Genomic DNA, 20,892 nt, shown 5'->3' on the forward strand with positions numbered 1-20,892 from the left:
TGTTACAGTTGTTACTAAATGTATAGATAGAGACATTTGTTGGCTGAAGATATTGCCTCTGATTTATAGTTTTCTGTCCCTTTAAAACCAGATTACACACACACTGACACACACACTTCCTCATTAGTGAGAGACATGAGAGATAATTATAATTAGTGTCAGTTGACAAGAGACGTGTGGGGACAGATTTGGTTTATAAGCAAAGAAGAGCTGTTTTTGTGGCACAATGTGCTGGGGACTCGTGTGTGTGTGTGTCAGTGTGTGTGTCAGTGTGTGAGTGTGTGTGTGTCAGTGTGTGTGTGTGTCAGTGTGTGTGTGTGTGTCAGTGTGTGTGTCAGTGTGTGTGTTTGTCAGTGTGTGTCAGTGTGTCAGTGTGTGTCAGTGTGTGTGTCAGTGTGTGTGTGTCATTGTGTGTGTGTCAGTGTGAGTTTGTGTGTGTCAGTGTTTGTGTGTGTTTGTGTCAGTGTTTGAGTGTGTGTCAGTGTGTGTGTGTCAGTGTGTGTGTGTCAGTGTGTGTGTGTCAGTGTGTGTGTGTCAGTGTGTGTGTGTCAGTGTGTGTGTGTCAGTGTGTGTGTGTCAGTGTGTGTGTGTGTGTCAGTGTGTGTGTGTCAGTGTGTGTGTGTCAGTGTGTGTGTGTCAGTGTGTGTGTGTCAGTGTGTGTGTGTCAGTGTGTGTGTGTGTGTCAGTGTGTGTGTGTGTGTGTGTGTCAGTGTGTGTGTGTCAGTGTGTCAGTGTCTGTGTGTGTGTGTGTGTGTCTGTGTGTGTGTGTCTGTGTGTGTGTGTGTCTGTGTGTGTGTGTCTGTGTGTGTGTGTGTGTGTGTGTGTCAGCTATAATACAGAGGATGTGTATCATGAGACATATTCACTTTTCTCTGTTTATTTTCTGATTGCAGCTCCCTGTGTCCCACGAGGAGGATTGTTTGGGGTGTAACTGGGGTCCCATCTAGACTCCCCAACAGATCACCAATTGTAGCTACACTGAGAGACTCCTGGACTGGACATCAACTGGACTCAACACAATCCTTTCTGTGTGACCCAATCATCATCATCACCTCTGTACTTCACACTCACCCTTACAGGGGGCAGAATACTAACCCGGTGTTAAAGCCCCAGGTTCCCTGTTGAGATTTGTGCAGCACAGGGGGACATGGTGCATTGTGTGAGCTGAACTGTACCCCTACTACTTACTATTACCCCACTCCCCCCCCCCCCCCAATTTACAGTTGCCTCTGTCCCCGGGCACCAAGGCTTTTACAGCAGCACCACTTTCCCTTTGTTCTCCTGTTTTTCTCTCTCTCACCCCCAGCTCCTCTAAACTACAAAGTCCCTCACACAACTTTCCTGAACTTTCCTTGTTCCACCTCTCAGAGGTACCCCCCCCCAGCCTGACTGCTCCCCACAAACAATGGCCGTCTCCAGTGTTAAACGTAAGTTATTCTTTTTCTAAACATTCTCTGAAAGTCACATTGTTACCCCAGTACCCCCCCCACCCCACTAAGTATGGAAATATCACATTGTTACCCCCTAATTACCCCCACTAAGTTTGGGAAGTGCTTCTATGAGTTTCCTTTGGAAAAAAGGATGGTATCAGGGCACTGCCACGGGGCTGGGGTACGGGGGTATATAAGTATAAGACGGGGTGCCCAGATCATTTTCAGAGGTGGATATTCGGGTGGAGGAGTAAAGCAGCGCGCAAGTCATTCAGTCAGATAAAGGTGGGATGTTTCCATCCTAAATTGCCTTGGGCCCCCATAGTCCCAGTTCCTTTAGCTCTGCCTGGGGAGTGTCTTATCCCTTTGCCCAATGTGTGGGTGCTCTGTAGGTCTCGCTGTCACCCTTATGGACGCCTCTACTGACAAGGACCCCGAGGTACAGGAACAGATCTACAGCTCCCTGTGCTTCATGGGGGAGGCGGCACCCTCCGAGGTCCTCGAGTCATGTGACTCCTATCTGAGGCAGCATGATAAGGTATGTCATTGTAACTCTCTAATGGCCAGCCTATTGTCTCTGCTTTTGTACAACTCACAGCAATGGCCAGGCTGGCAAGGGGCGGGGCAGGGAGGCTGCAACCCAGGCAGTGGGCGGGACTAGTATGCGGGATCCTGTAAGTCAGACATTGGGCCTAGCTGGAATAATGATGGCGGCTGGAAGAGTGGGGAATCTGTAACTTAAGCAACGAGTGGCACCAGAACATTCTAGCTAACCAGACATTACTGTAACTGTGGGTGGGATTAGAACACTGCGATGGAAGGTTACAGGGGCAGTGAGTGCTTGGGTTAAAGGAGTTGTTCACCTTTAAATTAACTGTCAGTATGATGTAGAGAGGGATATTCTGAGACAATTTGCAATTGGTTTTCATGTTTTATTATTTGTGGGTTTTCACTTATTTAGCTTTTTATTCAGCAGCTCCAGTTTGTAATTGCAGCCATTTGGTTGCTAGGGTCCAAATTACCCTAGCAACCATGCATTGATTTGAATGGAGACTGGAATAGGAGAGGCCTGAATAGAAAGACGAGTAATAAAAAAGCAGTGATAACAATACATTTGTAGCCTTACAGAGCATTTGTTTTTTTGATGGGGGTCAGTGACCCCCCACTTGGAAGATCAAGGCAAATAGTTAAAATTATAAAAAATAAATAATGAAGACCAATTGAAAAGTTGGTTAGAATTGGCCAATCTGTGACATACTTAAACCCTTTAATCATTCATTGTTTGGGCTTATGTCAACAGGCAGTTTAGTGAGGGTGACAGTTGTATTACCTTCATTCTATCCACCAGTTGCTCAGCACATTAAAGACCCTGCACCTCCACCAGTGTCTAACATTCACACTGCATTGTCTCTATCCACAGTAATGGACACAAGCAAGATATAAATATATAAATATATATATATATATATATATATATATATATATATATATATATATATATAGATATATATATATATATAGCTACTTGGAGCATCTTCTCTGTCTATATCTAATGTCTCCACATTCTGCAGCTTTCCTATGCACATCGCACCATTATCCTAAGGGCCATGGAGACCATAGCGAAGAACAGTCTCAGAGACCTCACAAAAGAGACAGCTAAGATGGTCATATTGCTGGCCTCCAATGAGATGACCAAGTCTAAGGTGAGATGGGACTGGGCCAGAACATGAAATCCATTAGAATAAATCAATGTGCATATATATATATCTATATCTATATATGATATAAGGTATCAGATCCATTTGTGCAGTAACTAGAGAACACAAGTACTTTACGTATAATGTTCATGTGGCAGATAAATGTTTGTGTGTAGCTCTACCGCAGGGGTAATATGTACTGGTCCAACAGCCAATGTACAGACAGTAGGGAAAAGCAAATAAGAAGCAGGAGCGATGCCCGGGAATAACTTATTAAATGGGCCAGTGCCAGGCAGCAGCAGGTGAAGAGTGTGTTAATACACAACGGGCTAGTGTTGAGTAAAGGAAGGCCACTGATGGGCTCACTGCGGTCCCTATGGGGGACTTGGCTTAACACTATGGGTGGTTAGTGTATGTAATGAGCAGTGAGTACAGGGGGTCCAGTTGGGAGGCAGAGCTGAACTGTAACTCCCCATTCAGACTACTAGGTAGCCTCCGATGTTGCACATTGATACTGGATCCACTATACACAGAGGCTTTTTCTCCTGTAATGGGGTCAAGGCTGGAGCTGACGGACCAGTAAGTGTTCATAGGTATCATGGGCACATTATGGCAGACTCACTGCTACTGCTACTGCACACTACCTGTTTCAGTTTCATTCCGCACATGGGCCTGACGCAGTGTATTTCCAACTATCCATCATAATTGGATTTGGGAAAGACCCTCAGTGGGGCCAAAATACACTGGTAATATCAGCACAGTGAACAGAACAGACTTGAATGAAAATCTAGTAAGAATCTTAATCGTTTGGGATTCAGCCTTTTTCAGCAGTATTCGGATTCGGCCGAATCCACCTGCCTGGCCGAACAAATAGCTTGGAGTGCGGGTCCTTTTGAATTATATCTATATATGGTTTCTTGGTTTGGACAGCACTCCCTACTCCTTACCCATGTACAAGGTAAATAATATTAATACTGAAGAAAGACCAGCAACACTGGCATTTTCATTCAAACAAACGTGTTATTGTGTTATATGCATAACTGGCGTGACCTTGAAACAGGTCCCAGTGGTGACCAAAACGTCACGTTGGCTGTGCATATAACAAGTTTGTTTGAATAAAAATCCTATCGTAGCTGGTCTTACTTCGAGATATATGTGTGTGTGTGTGTGTGTAATAATGTCTGTCAGGTATTTGCTGTAGGCAGTTGTATTCAAGTGACACCTGTATTGTGATTGGATATATTGATGACATTCTGTGATAGACATGAATACACTATATGGCCCTGGGTATATAATATATGAGTGTCAGCAGGCTGCCCAGTGTCCTGGCTATATATATATATATTGATGACATACAATAACAGACATGTGATTTGCCCCCAGGATGTCATATTTGAGTGGCAGCAGGCGGCCAGTAATGTTCTTGTTGCCATTGGGAGAAACTTTATTAACAATGTTATGGAGGAGATCTTGTTGAAGTTCCAGCCGGGGATTCTCCCTCACTTCTTTATCATGCAGACGCTGGCCAACCTCTCTGTGGCCAATGGTAAGTCATTTTTCCTGGGGGTGGGGGGGGGAAGATATATCACTTTACTGCCCAAATGTAACCGTTTCATGGAGTAAAAGGATCTGAGGCTTTTCCCACAAATTCCCATTGAGTGACTGCTGTATCCTTTGCAGTGTTTGGGATGGTTCCGTTCCTGAACTCCGTCCTGGGCACCATGTTACCTATGCTGGGGATGGCCAAGCAGGACCCCATGAAAGCGGTCTTCTGTGTGGGTAAGTCCCCTCCCCCCTGGCAATTCCAATGCTGGGACTCGCTACACTAGAATGTTCCCCAGTACAATTGCCAACCGTGTCACTGTTTATATTTGTGTAAAATCTTCACCACATTGAATGGGGGGGGTAACCAAATTGCTTTAAGTTTTGTCGGGTGCAGCTTCCAAGTGTCCCTTGTCCCTTCTCCTCTTCTAATATGTAATACCAACAGCATTTCCTTCAGTCCAGGGGGGGGTACAGTTTTACTTTCCCACTGTGGGTTTTTGAAAGGGGCCCTTGTTCATTTGGTTTGTCTCTTTCTCAGCGCTGCAGCATTTCAGCGAGAGTATCCAGGAATATTTGGCCAACCTAGACAAGGCCCCAGACCCCACCGTGCGCAAGGACACCTTCTCCAATGAAATCTTCCATGCCTACGATGTTCTTTTTAATGGCTGGTTGCAGAACCGAGAGTCCAAAGTAAGTAATGTACTGCAGGGAACTAGGAAGCAATGGATGGAACTGGATCCCAGTGTGGGAGGGATCAGTATTTCTACTAGTGATATTCTGTATAACAGGCAAGGAGAGAGGACTGTGCGCTGTACTGATATTGAGACTGAGCTGCAGGGCTTTATTAGTACTTTACTTTCTGCTCTTCCTGGTTTTCTCTTTTCTTTCCTTTTTTAGCCCAACTGAATCCAGCGCTGCAGTTACCTAATCTTTTTTTTATACATCTGACAGGTGCGACTGGCTGTTGTGGAAGCTCTGGGCCCAATGAGCCATTTGCTCCCAAATGAGAAGTTAGAGGAGCAGCTTCCCCGCCTTATTCCTGGTATCTTGTCCCTCTACAAGAAGAATGTGGAGGCTCTCTTTGTGACCAAGGTAATGGCTCACAGCTTATTAAGTGTTTCTTTTATTTTGGGATCTGTATTATCCTTCACTGCAAGGGGTATAAGTGCAGCAGTACTGTGTGCCAGTAGTATGTGCAGGATTGTGCCTCTAATATATATTGCTCACCATGCATGGGGGTTGAATGTCCAGTTGTGTTCCAAATACTGCAGATACTGTCATTGCTGAACCCCAGAGACCCAGCTTTAATGCCAAACCCTATTAGAGAGTCATCAATTGCCCTGGGCTCTCAAACGACCAAATTGACTCCCTGATGTCCAATCAGCTTTAGCTGTTAAAAAATATGGCACCAATGCACGTTTGTCCATCTGCTTAGTGGGAGCAGAGAGGTACTGGTTATCTCTATTTGATGCCCTAGTTATCTCCATTCATAGACTTAATGACTGTACCAACACCATGAATAAGCAGGGATTGTGCCTTTGGGCTGCCCATTGCCTTCCTGATATGTTTCTTCCTGGTTCCAGAGCCTGTGCCAGATACTGGAGAGCGCAGTTTCCAATGAAAGCCGTACGCTAGAGGGTCTCGTGGATTCTATCCTGGGGGTTTTACACTCACAGGTGAGTTTCATAAGGTTTCAGATGGAATATATTTTGCTCCCCAATCCCAGCTCCTCAGTTTAGAGGAAACTTCTTTCCCCATTGGAGATCCAGTCATAAGGTTTAATTCTTATTCTACTGAGCATCTGATTGGTCACTCCAATAGTGATCCTCTCTCTCCCTTAGTACCCCCCCAGTCTTGTGGAGTATCTGATCCATTACTTAAGCTGGCCATAAACGCAAAGATATTTTCAAAGATTTTTGGACTGTCTGTGGGTTCAGAATAACCGTCCCATCATTTTTGATGATTAGTTGTTTAGTCGATTACACGTATCTGATGAAATTCATGGGATATAACTTTTGTATGATTGCTGTCTGTCAAATAATGGGCAGAACATGGGGTTTTTTCCTACTTTTTTAATCAGAATGGTTAGTTGTAGATTGTTACACTGAAAGAAATGATCTTTCATCATACAAATAATAAAATCTGCACATCTATGGGCAGCTTTAAAGGAGCAGCAGTACCTTGGTTTTTAAGACACCACAGTCTCACAACTCTCCCCAATCGCAGTCGTTTTTGTTCCCCCATTAGATCTGTTTGTCCCTGGACTCATCTAACCAGATGCTGGTGAGGAATCAGAACGAGGTACTTCGCTGTTTCACAGTTCTAGGTACGGACTTGCTTTGGTCGGGGGTGGAATGGCTGGAAGGAATGGAAGTATCTATGAATCTTGGGGGAAGGGGATGAATTTTTACTCCACATTCCCAGACAAACACAGGTTCCTTCAGGCAAGTGGTGGAAGTTCATGGGATCCTGTTTCTACAGTGTTATTGGGCTCAACAGGTCTGACTAGAGGAGCAGGGTCCAGTTCCTTGGCGTTTGGGTGCTGCTGTGATTGCTTCCCATCATTCTCTTTGCATATTACTGCCCTGTGGGGGGTAGAGGTTTTGCAGCATTTTATAAAATGACCAGTTTGTCATCAACATTAAGTGTATTTTGGCCTTGGAGTAAATAGAGGTGCTGAGTAAAGGTGAATCTGTCCTTGAGGGGGCAATTAGAGTACAAGGATATAAGCCACAGTGAGAAACTTTTGTTCAGCTTTTAGCCTCTCCTTGGTAGAAGCACTGGGCGCCTGGCTGTGTTGGGGGGGTTGTGTAAGAGAAGGGCTGAGGGCTCGGAGGACTCTGTGGGTTTATCAGCTGCCAGATAGTTCCTCTTTCCCTGCTGATTATCTGATAAACTGCCGGTTCCACCCATTGTGTGTCCTGTGACTTTACCTCCTGATACGCCGCCCCCCAGTCTCTAGCTTGTGATCAGAAGGTGTCTGGGGACCTGGACCACATGGCTCTCTGGGAGGTACAACACTGCAGTGTCTAAAACAATAACTTGGTCTTTATTCTGACTGGGTCTTTATTAGGGAACAGATTGGAGGGGTTATTTAGATGCTAAATTTCCCCTTTAATACTTATTTAGAAAGTGCAAACATATTCCGCAGTACTGTACAATGGAAGGGTTTTTATATCAAACAAACTGGTTTCTTAACAAATATAAACCATACAGAATGTAAAGGGGCTCAGTAGAGGCAATGAGAGATTATAACTGCATGAGTAGGATAAGCAGCTGTTTGGGAATGAAGAAGAGGCCAAACGAGTCTCTGAAAAGAAAGGGAAGACCCAGTGCCCTCTGGGTAGAAAGTAGAGGCCTTGAAGCTTTTTGGGATGGAAAGAAGGACCTGTTGGCTCTCTCTGAAGTAAGGAGAGACCCAGTGGTTCTTTGGGAGTGAAGAAGAGGCCCAGTGATTCCTTGGGATGGGAGACCAGAGAAGAAAGGAGAGGCCGCTGGCTCCTGGGATGGGAGGAAAGACCTGAGGCTTCCAGGAGAGGCTGGGCTGGGACTTCTGTATAAGAGGGGAAAGAGAAATAATTACAGAAATAAAAAGACAAGAGCCCAGACAAAACAATTATTATTCCCAGGTCTCATGGAAACAGCAGCCTCCCCTCAAGGCGTGGGACTGTGGCATCTGAAATTTTGGGGTGTATTTCACATGGGGCCCTTATCTGCCTTGTTTCTATACAAATGTCAGAGATCAGGGAGCTGGGAGCTGGCAGGGAGGGCAATAGCAGTTTAACTGGGCAGACCTGATGGGTGAGTTGAGACTTTGCCCTGCCTTGTTTGTGAGAGAGCCGTTATTTATTCTCAGACTGTGGCCCCTAAGTGTGGCTCTTTCCCTGTGTTTAGACACAATAGTCTCTATAGGTGCCACAGCTCTCCTGTCTTATATTACTCACTAATTCTCTGCCTTTGAAATGAATATGTTGCTTGGTAAATATAAATGGCCCTGAGCAGAGAGTTTTTATTGGCTCTGTGAAGTTGAGCAGAATAAACACTCTCGCTGCCCATGATTCAGACTGGTTTAACTGCATTCCAGTAGTCTCTGCCAGTGGAGCTGATATCTTATGTGCTCTACATAAATACCTGCCATTATTTCTCTAGTGCCTGGGATTCAACCTGGGTCAAACTGTCGAGCCACCAGTTCCCAGGGCCCCAAATAGAGGGACAGGTGCTTATGTGCCTGGTGTAGCGCTGTCTCATGTGGTCATGTAAGGAGTAGATTGCAAGCTCCTAAGTGCAGGACTTTCTAACTTTGTGTTTGTTGTTTTGTTCCCCCTGATCTGTTGTGTTTTGGCACACATCTCTGGGGACGCTCACTCACTTGCTGGAACCCTGATATCTTCCCCAGATTGAATGTAACTTTATGATTGGCTGCCATGTCCCAATATCCTGTCTCAACCAGGGTGGATCCTGTGCCACCAGCTCTGACGAGGCAATGCAATGTTTTGTTGTTTTATCTTCCATATTTGATAGGCTGCCAGCTCCTGGCCTATCCCAATGGTTCTCCGCTGAACCCCTCTCTATTTAGGGTAGCTAATCCCTATCATATTCTCCAGCTTGAACCATTAATAAACACATTTTCCCTTATAAAGAAGATGCCCTGATATACAGCATGGCTTTACCCGTGCCAGAGGCCTAGGAGGTGTCTCATTGCACCGATGCAACATTTGGATCTTGGTCTTTACTATAAACCCTTATGAGCCAAACTTGTGGTGATGCCATTGCTCAATGCCTCTGTGCTAAACCTTTATCTCCTTCCCCAGTCTCCAAGTTTCCAGATCACTTACTCGTCTTCCTGTTGCCTAAACTTGAGGCCAATAACCCCAAGGTTCGTGTTGGGACACTCATCATCATGAAACAAGTCATCAACTCTGCACGTAAGCGAGAAACCTACTGCTTCCAATAGCCAACCCCAAAACCCATTTGCCTGATCCATTAGGGTTTGGGGATTCTGCCCTTAAGTCTCATTGCCGATTGTCTCTGTTTCTCAGCCACAAGCATGGAAGTGAAGAAGCCCCTGATTCTGGCGGCTGTGAGGCCACCTCTGCAGGACTCCAGTAACAGGGTAAATATAAGACCTTTATGTGGTACCTCAGTGCTGCCAGCCACTCAGGAACAATATCAGATCAAAATATATCATTGTTCCTTTAGGTGCCTATTGTTTGTGCTCTGTCAGTTACTTGGTGTTCCAGTTGTTTGGTCTCAGTCTCTTTTTAGTTTTCTGGTGTTCCGATTGGTTTGTCTCTGTCACTTCCTTAAAAAACTTGAACGCCAAGGAAGTGGCCTGACCATTAAGGAACTGACAGTGTTCCAGTAATAAGGTGTCTGGCAGGTTCTTAGGGGGTTAGCCCAGTTCCGTTCTTCAGAATTCTCGTTGGCTAATTTCTGTTCCATAGTTCCAGTTCCAGTTGCTCAGTCTCTGTCAGTTCCTTAGTGTTCCGGTTGCTCAGTCTCTGTCAGTTCCTTAGTGTTCCGGTTGCTCAGTCTCTGTCAGTTCCTTAGTGTTCCGGTTGCTCAGTCTCTGTCAGTTCCTTAGTGTTCCGGTTGCTCAGTCTCTGTCAGTTCCTTAGTGTTCCGGTTGCTCAGTCTCTGTCAGTTCCTTAGTGTTCCGGTTGCTCAGTCTCTGTCAGTTCCTTAGTGTTCCGGTTGCTCAGTCTCTGTCATTTCCTTAGTATTCTGGATGCTCAATATCTGTTGGTTCTTAGTGTTCCGGTTGCTCAGTCTCTTGTCAGTTCCTTAGTATTCTGGATGCTCAATATCTTTTGGTTCTTAGTGTTCCGGTTACTTGGTCTCTGTCCGTTCCTTAGTGTTCCAGTTGCTCAATCTCTGTCAGTTCTTAGTGTTCCAGTTGCTCAGTCTCTGTCAGTTCCTTAGTGTTCCAGTTGCTCAGTCTCTGTCAGTTCCATAGTGTTCTGGCAGGTTTTTCCTCTATTCTCTCACTTGCAGAATTACCTTGTTTCAATGACCCCTTTCTTTCATTTTGCAGGTGAGGCGGGCAATGGTGCAAGTGATCAGTGCTATGGCTCACCATGGATACCTAGAGCAGCCAGGGGGGGAGCTGTTGCTGGAATATCTCATCAGACTGTGCTGCGTTACACTCAGCCCCTCGGTAAGTGACCAATCCTGCTGACTTACCTTTTTGCTGTATTTGCATCCCAGCCTTACGGGTGTTGCATGGAGCCAGTGAATGGAACAGGGAGACAATGAGGCTTTGGGTTTCTATTGGCCTGTGAAATGTCTGCACTGTTCTTTCTAAAGTTTGACTTGTCCTTTACTGACTGGATCTCAGGCTAATGTCTCTGTGCCAGTGGTACCCGTGAGACCTTCCAGTTCTGCACTAAGTGATGCCAATGTCATTCGCTTTCCACTGCCATGTTGGGTTGCTTTTGTCTCGACAATACACAATTGTGCCCAGTGAGAAATGCCAGGACTGGGTGGTATTGTGGGTAATATGTAAGGGGAACAGAGCCCCTCCTGCAGGTTGGGGGATGAACACATCAGTCCAACTGTTCCATGCTTAGTCTCGCCAGCAGAACTCAGAAACAGAAGAGGTGACGGAGGAGAATGTGCGTCGGATCAGCATCAGCACCTTGTACCTAATCAGCACCACCGTGGATCGGATGAATAATGTAAGAATTAACTGATGTGTCTTCTGGTTCTTCTTCTGTTTATCCGTGTATCACTGTCCCAATCATATGTCTCTCTCTCTTCAGATCTTGTGGCCGTACCTGTTAGAGTTCATCGTCCCTGTTCAGTTCTCCAACGCTCTGACACCCATCTGCAAGAGTTTGATACAACTTGGCCAAAAGAGACAGTCAGAAAGTCTGGAGACCTTCCTCATCAATTACAATGTGCACAGTGAGTGTCCTCCTGCCTTTACCCCCCCCCCCCGTGCCAGTTGGTACCAGTTGTAGGAATGTGACCTGCTCCAGTGGGGACGGAAAGTTCACTGATTGTCAGAGGGGGGTGGATTGGTAAATAAACAGCACCCAGTGTTCCAGCCATGGGGAGTCATTTATGGGAACAGAATGTTACATGCAGGAGGGACCCATCTGGGTTGAAATAAGAAAAACTGCATATGAATTCTCCATTGATCTACATGATAATAAATGATGAAAAGTGATTCAGATACAGTGCCACTATGCAGCAGATTAGGAACAAAATTAATAGGGATATTGGGTTTATATGGGGCAGGTTAGTGTCAGGCAGCAGCAGAGAAAGCCCCAGAGATAATCACAGACAGTCTAGGAATAAGGGTAAAACCCTGAGGGGGTGTTGGGATAGGGGCAGAGATACCCACAGACAGTTGAAGAATAAAGGTTAAGCCCGGGGGTGGGGGTGTAGGGATAGGGGCAGAGATAGAAAAACAAAATGTTGGAGCAAGGCACTCAAGTGGATCGCATGGATCACACTAATAGTAAGTAAAAATTTGTAATATTTTATTTGTATAAACAACTCATGCCTAACACGTTATAGACTTGAAGCATGAAGCCTATGACTGTGTCCTAGTGACACAAAATGCGTTGAGTTTATACAAATAAAATATTATACATTTTTACCTGCTATTAGTCTGCTCCATGCGTGATCCACTTGAGTGCCTTGCTCCAGCATTTTGTTCTTCTACATACGGATTGTCCGCTCCCTTGAGCACCTGGGCCACCCATTTAATTTGGTGAGTTATTCCATTCACACAGTTCTTATGCTTAAACATGTGTTTGGTATAGAGGCAGAGATACCTACAGACAGTCGAGGAAGAGGAATAAGGGTTAAGCCCTGGGGAGGGGGGTAGAGATAGGGGCAGATTCCATTTGGAACAGCCCAGTGCAATGTACAAATAGGCTGGCACATACTTGTGGATGTTTTTGGCAATGCACAGAGGGGTGAATATCTGTTCTCCATGTTTTCGTGTCTCTCTTTCCACAGTAAACCTGCCGTCCCCTCATGCCTTGGTGGCTCGGCTCTTGGTAAGTAGCTCCTGATGGAAAGGCCAACTCCCAGCACTGTACATTCCTCTGCTGAGTGTGTGTGTGTGAGTATCTGGTACTTAAGGAGCAGGTAGGTTGGCTCCCTGAACAGAACCTGGAGAACAATGTTAAAGGACAGTCTGACTTCAGGACTTCTCTTGGTTGGGCAGGAATCCCATCCCCACAGGAGGGGCCTATGAGCACTAAGTGATGTTCTCATTGTATTCTATTTATAATTTGGGTAATCCTTTTAAACATTTCTTGGTCTACTATGGTCGCTACATTGACGACCTTATAGTTATATGTAGGGATGCACTGAATCCACTATTTTGGATTCGGCCGAACCCCTGAATCCTTCGCAAAAGATTCGGCTGAGAACTGAATCTGAATCCTAATTTGCATATGCAAATTAGGGGTAGGAAGGGGAAAACCTTTTTTTACTTCCTTGCTTTGTGACAAAAAGTCACGTGATTTCCTTCCCCTCCCCTAATTTGCATATGCAAATTAGGATTCGGATTTGGTTCGGCCAGGCAGAAGGGTTCAGCCGAATCCTGCTGAAAAAGGCCGAATCCTGGATTTGTGCATCCCTAGTTATATGGCATGGTTCTTTGGGGAGCTTTGAGTGATTTGTATCTTATACTAATAGTAATGAGGCGGGTGTAAAGTTTACACATTTTTTTCGCTCAGATTTTATTAACTTTCTTGACTTGACCTTTTATTAAAGGACAAGATCATTTCCACCATTTATAGAAAACCAAATTCGGGTAACTCTCTACTTCAAGCCACATGGTGCCACCCTAAACACATCATTAGAGCTATCCCCATTGGACAATTCATGTGATTACAATGACTCTGCACAGATAACAGTGACTTTCTTAGACAATCTGAGATTCTTAAACAAAGATTCAGGGATAGAGTGTCAGGGAGCCGGGAGCCCCCTCTGGGGAGTAGTCCGGATCTAGGAGGAAGCCCCTCAGGAGGGATCAGGATCGTGGTATCCAGGGATAAAGCAGAAAGGGTAATCGAGTTCAGGCAACAGGTCACAAGGCAGGCAGAATAGAATCAAAGTCCAAAGTCCAGGCAGGGGGTCAGCAACAAGAGATCAAACAGGAATATCCTCAGGGATAACAGGAATAGGCAACAGGGAACCCAGGAATCAATACAGGAACAGATCCTATTTTCGGGCGCCATCTTGGCGTCTCAGGCGTCCTTTTATATTTGAATTTGGCGCCCTTGCGCCAGCGTCAGCGCGCCTGCGACCGTCGCGCCGCGCTGACGTCACGGCGCCGGCGTCGGAACCCACGTGGGTTGACTGGGCGCCGCCATCTTGGATTCTTCGCCGCCGGGAGCGGACGCGACTCCTCGCGCTCCCGGCGGTCTTGACAGTACCCCCCCCCTCACGGGGGGCCTCAGGACCACCGGGACTTGGTTTCTGGGGAAACTTGGAGTGGAAGTCTCTTACCAAACGAGGAGCATGCACATCACGATGTCCCTCCCAAGAGCATTCTTCGGGGCCAAAGCCCTTCCAATGGATGAGGTACTGAAGGGACCCTCTGGAGATTCTGGAATCAAGGATTCTCTCCACCTCGAATTCTTGTTGACCCTCCACAGAGACAGCAGGAGGAGGAGATTGGACACCAGAGAAACGGTTGGAGACGGTGGGCTTCACCAGGGAGACGTGGAACACGTTGGGGATTCTCATCTCTGGTGGGAGTTGAAGTCTGATGGCTACAGGGTTAATTATCTCCAAGATGGGGAATGGACCCAGGAACTTCGGACCCAACTTGGGAGATGGCACCTTCAAGCGAATATTCCTGGAAGAGAGCCAGACAGTATCACCCACCTTGTAGGGAGGAGAGGGCCTTCTACGGCGATCCGCGAAAGTCTTGTGGACTAGAGCACACTTCTCCAGATTAGACTTGGTTGCAGCCCAAATAGCAAGCATATGGGCTGTCAGATCATCTGCAGCCGGGACGTCCGACAACACGAAGTCCTGAGGAAAGGCTTGAGGGTGCTGTCCATACACCACCATAAATGGAGACCTTCCTGTGGAGGAATGACATGCATTATTATGAGCAAACTCCGCCCACGGGAGGAGGTCAGACCAATCGTCCTGGCAAAGAGACACGTGGTTCCTCAGGAACTGTTCTAAGGCTTGGTTCACACGTTCAGCTGCCCCATTCGTCTGCGGGTGGTAGGCAGATGAAAATTTAAGTGTTATTCCCAAGTCTTTACATAGAGAACGCCAGAACTTGGCGGTAAACTGGGTGCCTCTGTCGGAGACGATCTCCACCGGGAAACCATGCAAGCGGAAGATGTACTTAATAAAGAGTTGGGATAATTCCACCGCAGAGGGTAACTTCTTCAAAGGGATGAAATGGGCCATTTTGCTGAAGCGGTCAATGACAACCCAGATCACAGTATTCCCACCGGAGGGAGGAAGTTCGACAATAAAGTCCATAGAGAGGTGCGTCCACGGACGAGAGGGAACCGGCAAAGGCTGTAACAACCCGCTGGGGCGGGAATGGCTAGGCTTAGAAGTGGCACAGACATTACAAGCAGCCACAAAGTCCTTTACATCCTTGCGGATATCAGGCCACCAGACTAGGCGCCTCAAGAGTTCAAGGGTCTTGGCCGGACCAGGATGTCCAGCTTGTCTGGAGCAGTGGGTTTGTTGCAGGATGGCCAGGCGAAGTTCTGGAGGGACGAAGGCCATGCCAATCGGAGTATCTTGAGGAGCCGAGGACTGCCCAGCCAGAATCTGGTCGGCAAATTGGGGATACAGAGAGGCAATGATCTTGACTGGTGGAATGATTGGTTCCTGCCTCTCAGGGTCACGGTCCACCGGAGTGAAGCTACGAGACAAGGCATCGGCTTTCAGATTCTTGGAACCTGGGCGATAAGTCAAAACAAAGTTAAAACGGGAAAAGAAAAGGGCCCACCTGGCTTGTCTGGGATTTAGCCTCTTGAGGGACTGTATAAACTCCAGATTCTTGTGATCTGTGAAAATCTGGACAGGAATTTCAGAGCCCTCCAGGAGGTGACGCCATTCTTCAAGGGCAAGCTTGACTGCTAAGAGTTCTCGATTTCCGACATCATAGTTCTGCTCTGCGGATGAGAACTTCTTGGAGAAAAACGCACAGGGGTGCAATTTTCCATCAGTGGAGTGTCTCTGAGACAGGATAGCTCCGGCTCCGACTTCAGAAGCATCAACTTCGATGCAGAAGGGTAGTGCAGGATTGGGATGTCGGAGAACAGGAGCGGACGTGAAGGCCTCTTTCAAGGACTGAAAGGCTTCTATGGCGGATTGAGGCCACAGGCTGGGTTTACCCCCTTTCCGGATGAGGGCCAGGATAGGTGCAATGCGGGAAGAGAACCCCCGGATGAACTGTCGATAATAATTAGCAAATCCGATGAACCTCTGGATTGCCTTGGTACTCAGTGGGAGAGGCCACTCCTGGATGGCCGACACTTTCACGGGGTCCATCTCAAATCCCTCTGGAGAGATAATGTATCCTAGGAAGGGGATCTTGGATACCTCGAAGACACACTTCTCCAACTTGGCGAAGAGAGAGTTCTTCCTCAGACGAGAGAGTACCTCCTTCACCTGGGAGCGATGACTTTCAAGGTCCTTGGAAAAGATCAGGATGTCGTCCAAGTATACGACTACGAACCTTCCTAGGAGATCTCGGAACACATCATTAACAAACTCCTGGAAGACGGCAGGGGCATTGCATAGGCCGAAGGGCATAACAAGATATTCATAGTGCCCATCCCGAGTGTTGAATGCCGTCTTCCATTCGTCACCCTCCCGGATGCGAATGAGGTTGTAGGCCCCCCGGAGATCCAACTTGGAGAAAATCTTTGCCCCTTTCAGCTGGTCAAAGAGCTCGGCAATCAGGGGCAGGGGGTACCTGTTCTTCACGGTGATCTTATTCAGACCCCGATAGTCTATACAAGGCCGAAGGCCTCCGTCCTTCTTCTCCACAAAGAAGAACCCAGCCCCTGCAGGAGAGGTAGAAGGGCGGATAAACCCCCGCTGGAGATTTTCTTGGATGTACTCCTTCATAGCGGTAGTCTCTGCAGGAGAGAGAGGGTAGGTGCGCCCTCTGGGGGGCATAGCTCCTGGCAGGAGTTCAACCGGACAATCGTAGGAGCGATGTGGGGGAAGGAACTCTGCCGACTTTTTACAAAAGACATCGGAAAATCCCTTGTAAGTGGAGGGCAAAGTTTTTAATTCCGCAGAGGAGACATTCACCTTCTCGAGGGGTTTTGGCGGAAGGCAATGTTGCAAGCAAAATAAACTCCAACGAGAGATCTGCCCAGTGGACCAGTCTATGGAGGGGTTATGCAGACGTAACCACGGAAGACCCAATATTACTGGAGTAGAGGGACAGGGAATGATGAAGAATGAAAGTTTTTCTTGATGCAGCGCCCCAACTTGTACAGAAAGTTCCGCCGTGAACTTTGTGACGAATTCAAACTCCAGGGGTTTGTCATCTATGGCGGTAATTCGCAGGGGTGAAGACAATGGAAGCAGGGGAATCTTCATGCGTTCGGCAAAAAAGGCATCCATGAAATTGCCATCCGCTCCGGAGTCGAGGAAGGCCCTTTCGAAGATAGATTTACTTGCCAGGTGAATCTGCAAAGGAAGGAGGAGTCTGCGTGAATTTTTTTGATACTTCTCCTGAGGCCCTCGAGTGATGCCCCCTACATGAGAAACCTGAGACATACCTCGGGGTACAAAACTCTTGGCTTTGGCAGGACAGGTGTTGGCAAAATGGGAATGCCCACCACAGTACAAACAGAGACCTGCCATACGTCTTCGGAGTCTTTCCTGCTCGGAGAGGCGAGCCTTTCCTACTTGCATAGGTTCCTCCAGAGGAGACGTGGACACATGAGTCACAGGGACAGCGGGTGCTTGCAGAATCGGCCTTTGAAAGCGAGGGGCCAACATGGGAGAAAATCGTCTGCTGCGCTCTCTCTCCACCTGGTGTTCTCTGAGACGGGTGTCAACCTTAATGGATAGAGCGATCAGCCCTTCCAGGGTGTCAGGAGTCTCTCTGGAGACGAGATCATCTTTGATGCGGATGGATAGGCCTTGGTAGTATACGGCCTTGTAAGCGTCATCACACCAGGAAGTCTCCGCCATCAGAGTTCGGAAGTCTATAGCGTACTCATTGACACTGCGGCTTCCCTGCCGGAGCTGCAAGAGACGGGCAGGGGCGTTCGTAACCCGACCTGGAGCATCAAAGACTATGCGAAAAGCTTGGAGAAAGTCTTTAACATCGTAAGTCACCGGGGAATTCTTCTCCCAAAGAGACGTTGCCCACTCCAGTGGCTTGCCTTCCAATCGAGACATCACATACCCCACCTTGGAACGCTCACTTGGAAACTGTGTGGGTTGGAACTCAAATTGAATTTGGCATTGTGTGGCAAATCCCCTGCAGGCTTGTGGGTCCCCACTGAAGCGAGGGGGAGGTGGAATGCGAGGCTCACCTGTCGGGTAGCTTGCGTTCGTAGGGGCTGCCGCCATGGGGGGATCTCCAGTAGGTGGAGCAGTGGAAGGCTCAGAAGGCACTTGTGCTAGCAGGATATCGAGTGCTTGCCCAATGCGAACCTGCTGGTTTTCGTAGTCCTCCATGCGGGATGCCAGTCCGCGGAGCGCTCGTCCGACATGAGGTGTGGCTTCCTCAGAAGGATCCATGGCCCGAAAATAATGTCAGGGAGCCGGGAGCCCCCTCTGGGGAGTAGTCCGGATCTAGGAGGAAGCCCCTCAGGAGGGATCAGGATCGTGGTATCCAGGGATAAAGCAGAAAGGGTAATCGAGTTCAGGCAACAGGTCACAAGGCAGGCAGAATAGAATCAAAGTCCAAAGTCCAGGCAGGGGGTCAGCAACAAGAGATCAAACAGGAATATCCTCAGGGATAACAGGAATAGGCAACAGGGAACCCAGGAATCAATACAGGAACAGATCCTATTTTCGGGCGCCATCTTGGCGTCTCAGGCGTCCTTTTATATTTGAATTTGGCGCCCTTGCGCCAGCGTCAGCGCGCCTGCGACCGTCGCGCCGCGCTGACGTCACGGCGCCGGCGTCGGAACCCACGTGGGTTGACTGGGCGCCGCCATCTTGGATTCTTCGCCGCCGGGAGCGGACGCGACTCCTCGCGCTCCCGGCGGTCTTGACATAGAGTTTATGAAGAAGCACATCTTAATTTTGCCTTTAATAAAGCTTTAAAGTGATGCTGACACGAAAAATTTTCTTTTCAAAATATTAATCTACATTAACAATTACCTATAGGTCATGCTGATCGTTTATCGCTGATAGTTCTGCTTTTATTTTGCCCACCTGACTGTCCCTTCAGTTAGAGTTACTACTGCTGTACAAATATGGCAGCCCCCTCATAGAGGAACAGGGTAGTAAGAACGATAATGGAAAAGCATCAGGCAAATACTTTTATTGCTAAATTATCAATAGCATTCGAAGACAATGTTATGATAAATAATGAAAAAAAGGTTATTTTCTGATGTCAGTATCTCGTTAAATTATAAATCACCTTTGAGTAGAGACAGAACACATGAAGAGGAGGTAGATTCAGTGCTCCACACATTTATACAGAGTGGTACTATTAATTCACCTGTTTATTTTGTTACCCATTACAGTCCACAAATTAATGATATTAAAATAATCCTTCATAGAAATCTTAAAGGAGACATATAGGATAAATAAAAAACCCTAATTTTGTAGGCAATTATAAGTAATATATTGTGTTGCTTTTAGATGGTGCTAAAAATTAATATTATCTTTAAAAATGTCCCCTATTGGAGCTCCTTATTGATGTTCTCTGGTCCCTGTCTGTCTTTCAAATGAGGGGTGGGCATGTCCTAACGGTCCCTGCCAGAAGCACAGTAGGAGGGGGACAGCCAATCACAGCCCTGCAGTCACACAAGCACAGACAGGCTTCAGTTCCCTATCAGGTCCTGCTAGCTGCTGATTGGTTCCTGTCCTACAGTGCAGTGAGCTGAGTGCACAGCCTGGGAATTCAGGGAGCAGCAAGTGGAAGAGAAGGGAGGGATTATTAGGGGTTTTTGCAGAAATATTCAATAAATCAGCCTGAAACACTACTTTTTTAAGCACAATTTTTCTAAATCTAAATGAGTAGAATGCACTGGTACGTTCTTATTTTTTACACAAAATGTCTCCTTTAATATCCTGAGAACTGATCCCTGGCTTAGACTTAGGTTTTAGAGAATATATTTTGGATATAAAGGAAAAAAAAGCCCTGATTTTTTTTTCCGTAGATTTAAGGTCAATATATAATTATTATGTTCCCTTTAATGGCATGGGGAACTGCCTCTTATAATACATCACAATCCTCATTTTTACATTCTATGGTATAGAACCAAATAACTTCAGTAATATGTAAAAAATGTGTTCCCCTTCCCACCTCTAATTTGCATATGCAAATTAGGATTCCGACTCAGTATTTGGCCGAATCTTTCGCGAAGGATTCGGGGGTTTGGACGAATAGAAAATAGTGGATTCAGTGCATCCCTAATTATTTTTGTTCTGATATATGCATTTGCTTTGTATCTATTAAATTGTACTCTGTGGTAATAGGGGAGGTACACACTATTGCACTTTTGTGGGATAAAACACTTTACAATTAATATTAATAAATGTTTGAGGTTAGTGCCTTTTTACCCATTTCAATGAGTAATTGTCTATTCACTGAATTGCTATTGGTCTAAGGTTTGTTGGATGCACCTTACAGTGATTGGATACATGACGTATGATGTATTTTATCTTGATTGGCTATCTGTCTAGGGTCTGATTGATGTACTTTTTCAGGATTGGATGAATTTTGTGTGATGTGTTTTATCTTGGCCACACACCATTATTTTCCTTATTCTGATTGGAGTCTCTTTGCCTCAATTCAGGTGGTCGCTGCGGCCTTGGAGACTGGGGATGGGCGGAGCTCTGCTGCACTCCGCCTTCTCAATGTGATGCAGATTAATATCCACCCAACAGTGGGCCGGTGCTGGGACCAGGAGATTCCTTTACTGCTGCGCTGCTTGGAAGGTATGGTGGCCCAGTAGGGGGAAATTAGAGGGGAAATAAAACTGCTTGTGGTTTGAAAATGAACGGATTAGGGAGAATGTTGCCCTCTCCTCGGCCAGTAGGGTTGCCACCTTTTCTGGAAAAAA

The 20,892-nt window shown here is 46.7% G+C and overlaps 1 protein-coding gene across 3 annotated transcripts in view; it reads left to right on the plus strand.

Annotated features, from left to right (window-relative positions):
- Nucleotides 1-855: 855 nt before the first annotated feature.
- The window catches only part of mroh1.S (maestro heat-like repeat family member 1 S homeolog), a 43,492-nt gene continuing 23,455 nt past the window's right edge, over nucleotides 856-20,892 (plus strand). For 2 of the 3 annotated variants that reach the window (XM_018224007.2, XM_018224008.2), the window contains exons 1-16: nucleotides 857-1,427; nucleotides 1,823-1,968; nucleotides 3,002-3,133; nucleotides 4,511-4,673; nucleotides 4,808-4,906; nucleotides 5,211-5,362; nucleotides 5,624-5,764; nucleotides 6,256-6,348; nucleotides 6,920-6,998; nucleotides 9,484-9,597; nucleotides 9,712-9,785; nucleotides 10,707-10,829; nucleotides 11,242-11,349; nucleotides 11,434-11,578; nucleotides 12,644-12,684; nucleotides 20,626-20,767. In XM_018224007.2, the coding sequence (XP_018079496.1) occupies nucleotides 1,406-1,427; nucleotides 1,823-1,968; nucleotides 3,002-3,133; nucleotides 4,511-4,673; nucleotides 4,808-4,906; nucleotides 5,211-5,362; nucleotides 5,624-5,764; nucleotides 6,256-6,348; nucleotides 6,920-6,998; nucleotides 9,484-9,597; nucleotides 9,712-9,785; nucleotides 10,707-10,829; nucleotides 11,242-11,349; nucleotides 11,434-11,578; nucleotides 12,644-12,684; nucleotides 20,626-20,767 (1,774 nt within the window). In that variant the 5' untranslated portion in view covers nucleotides 857-1,405. Of the gene's footprint in view, nucleotides 1,428-1,822; nucleotides 1,969-3,001; nucleotides 3,134-4,510; nucleotides 4,674-4,807; nucleotides 4,907-5,210; nucleotides 5,363-5,623; nucleotides 5,765-6,255; nucleotides 6,349-6,919; nucleotides 6,999-9,483; nucleotides 9,598-9,711; nucleotides 9,786-10,706; nucleotides 10,830-11,241; nucleotides 11,350-11,433; nucleotides 11,579-12,643; nucleotides 12,685-20,625; nucleotides 20,768-20,892 lie in introns of all 3 variants that reach the window. The other variant, XM_041568230.1, reaches the window with a different exon arrangement.

Source organism: Xenopus laevis, chromosome 6S, assembly GCF_017654675.1.
Source record: "Xenopus laevis strain J_2021 chromosome 6S, Xenopus_laevis_v10.1, whole genome shotgun sequence".
In the NCBI taxonomy this organism is placed as follows: domain Eukaryota; kingdom Metazoa; phylum Chordata; class Amphibia; order Anura; family Pipidae; genus Xenopus; species Xenopus laevis.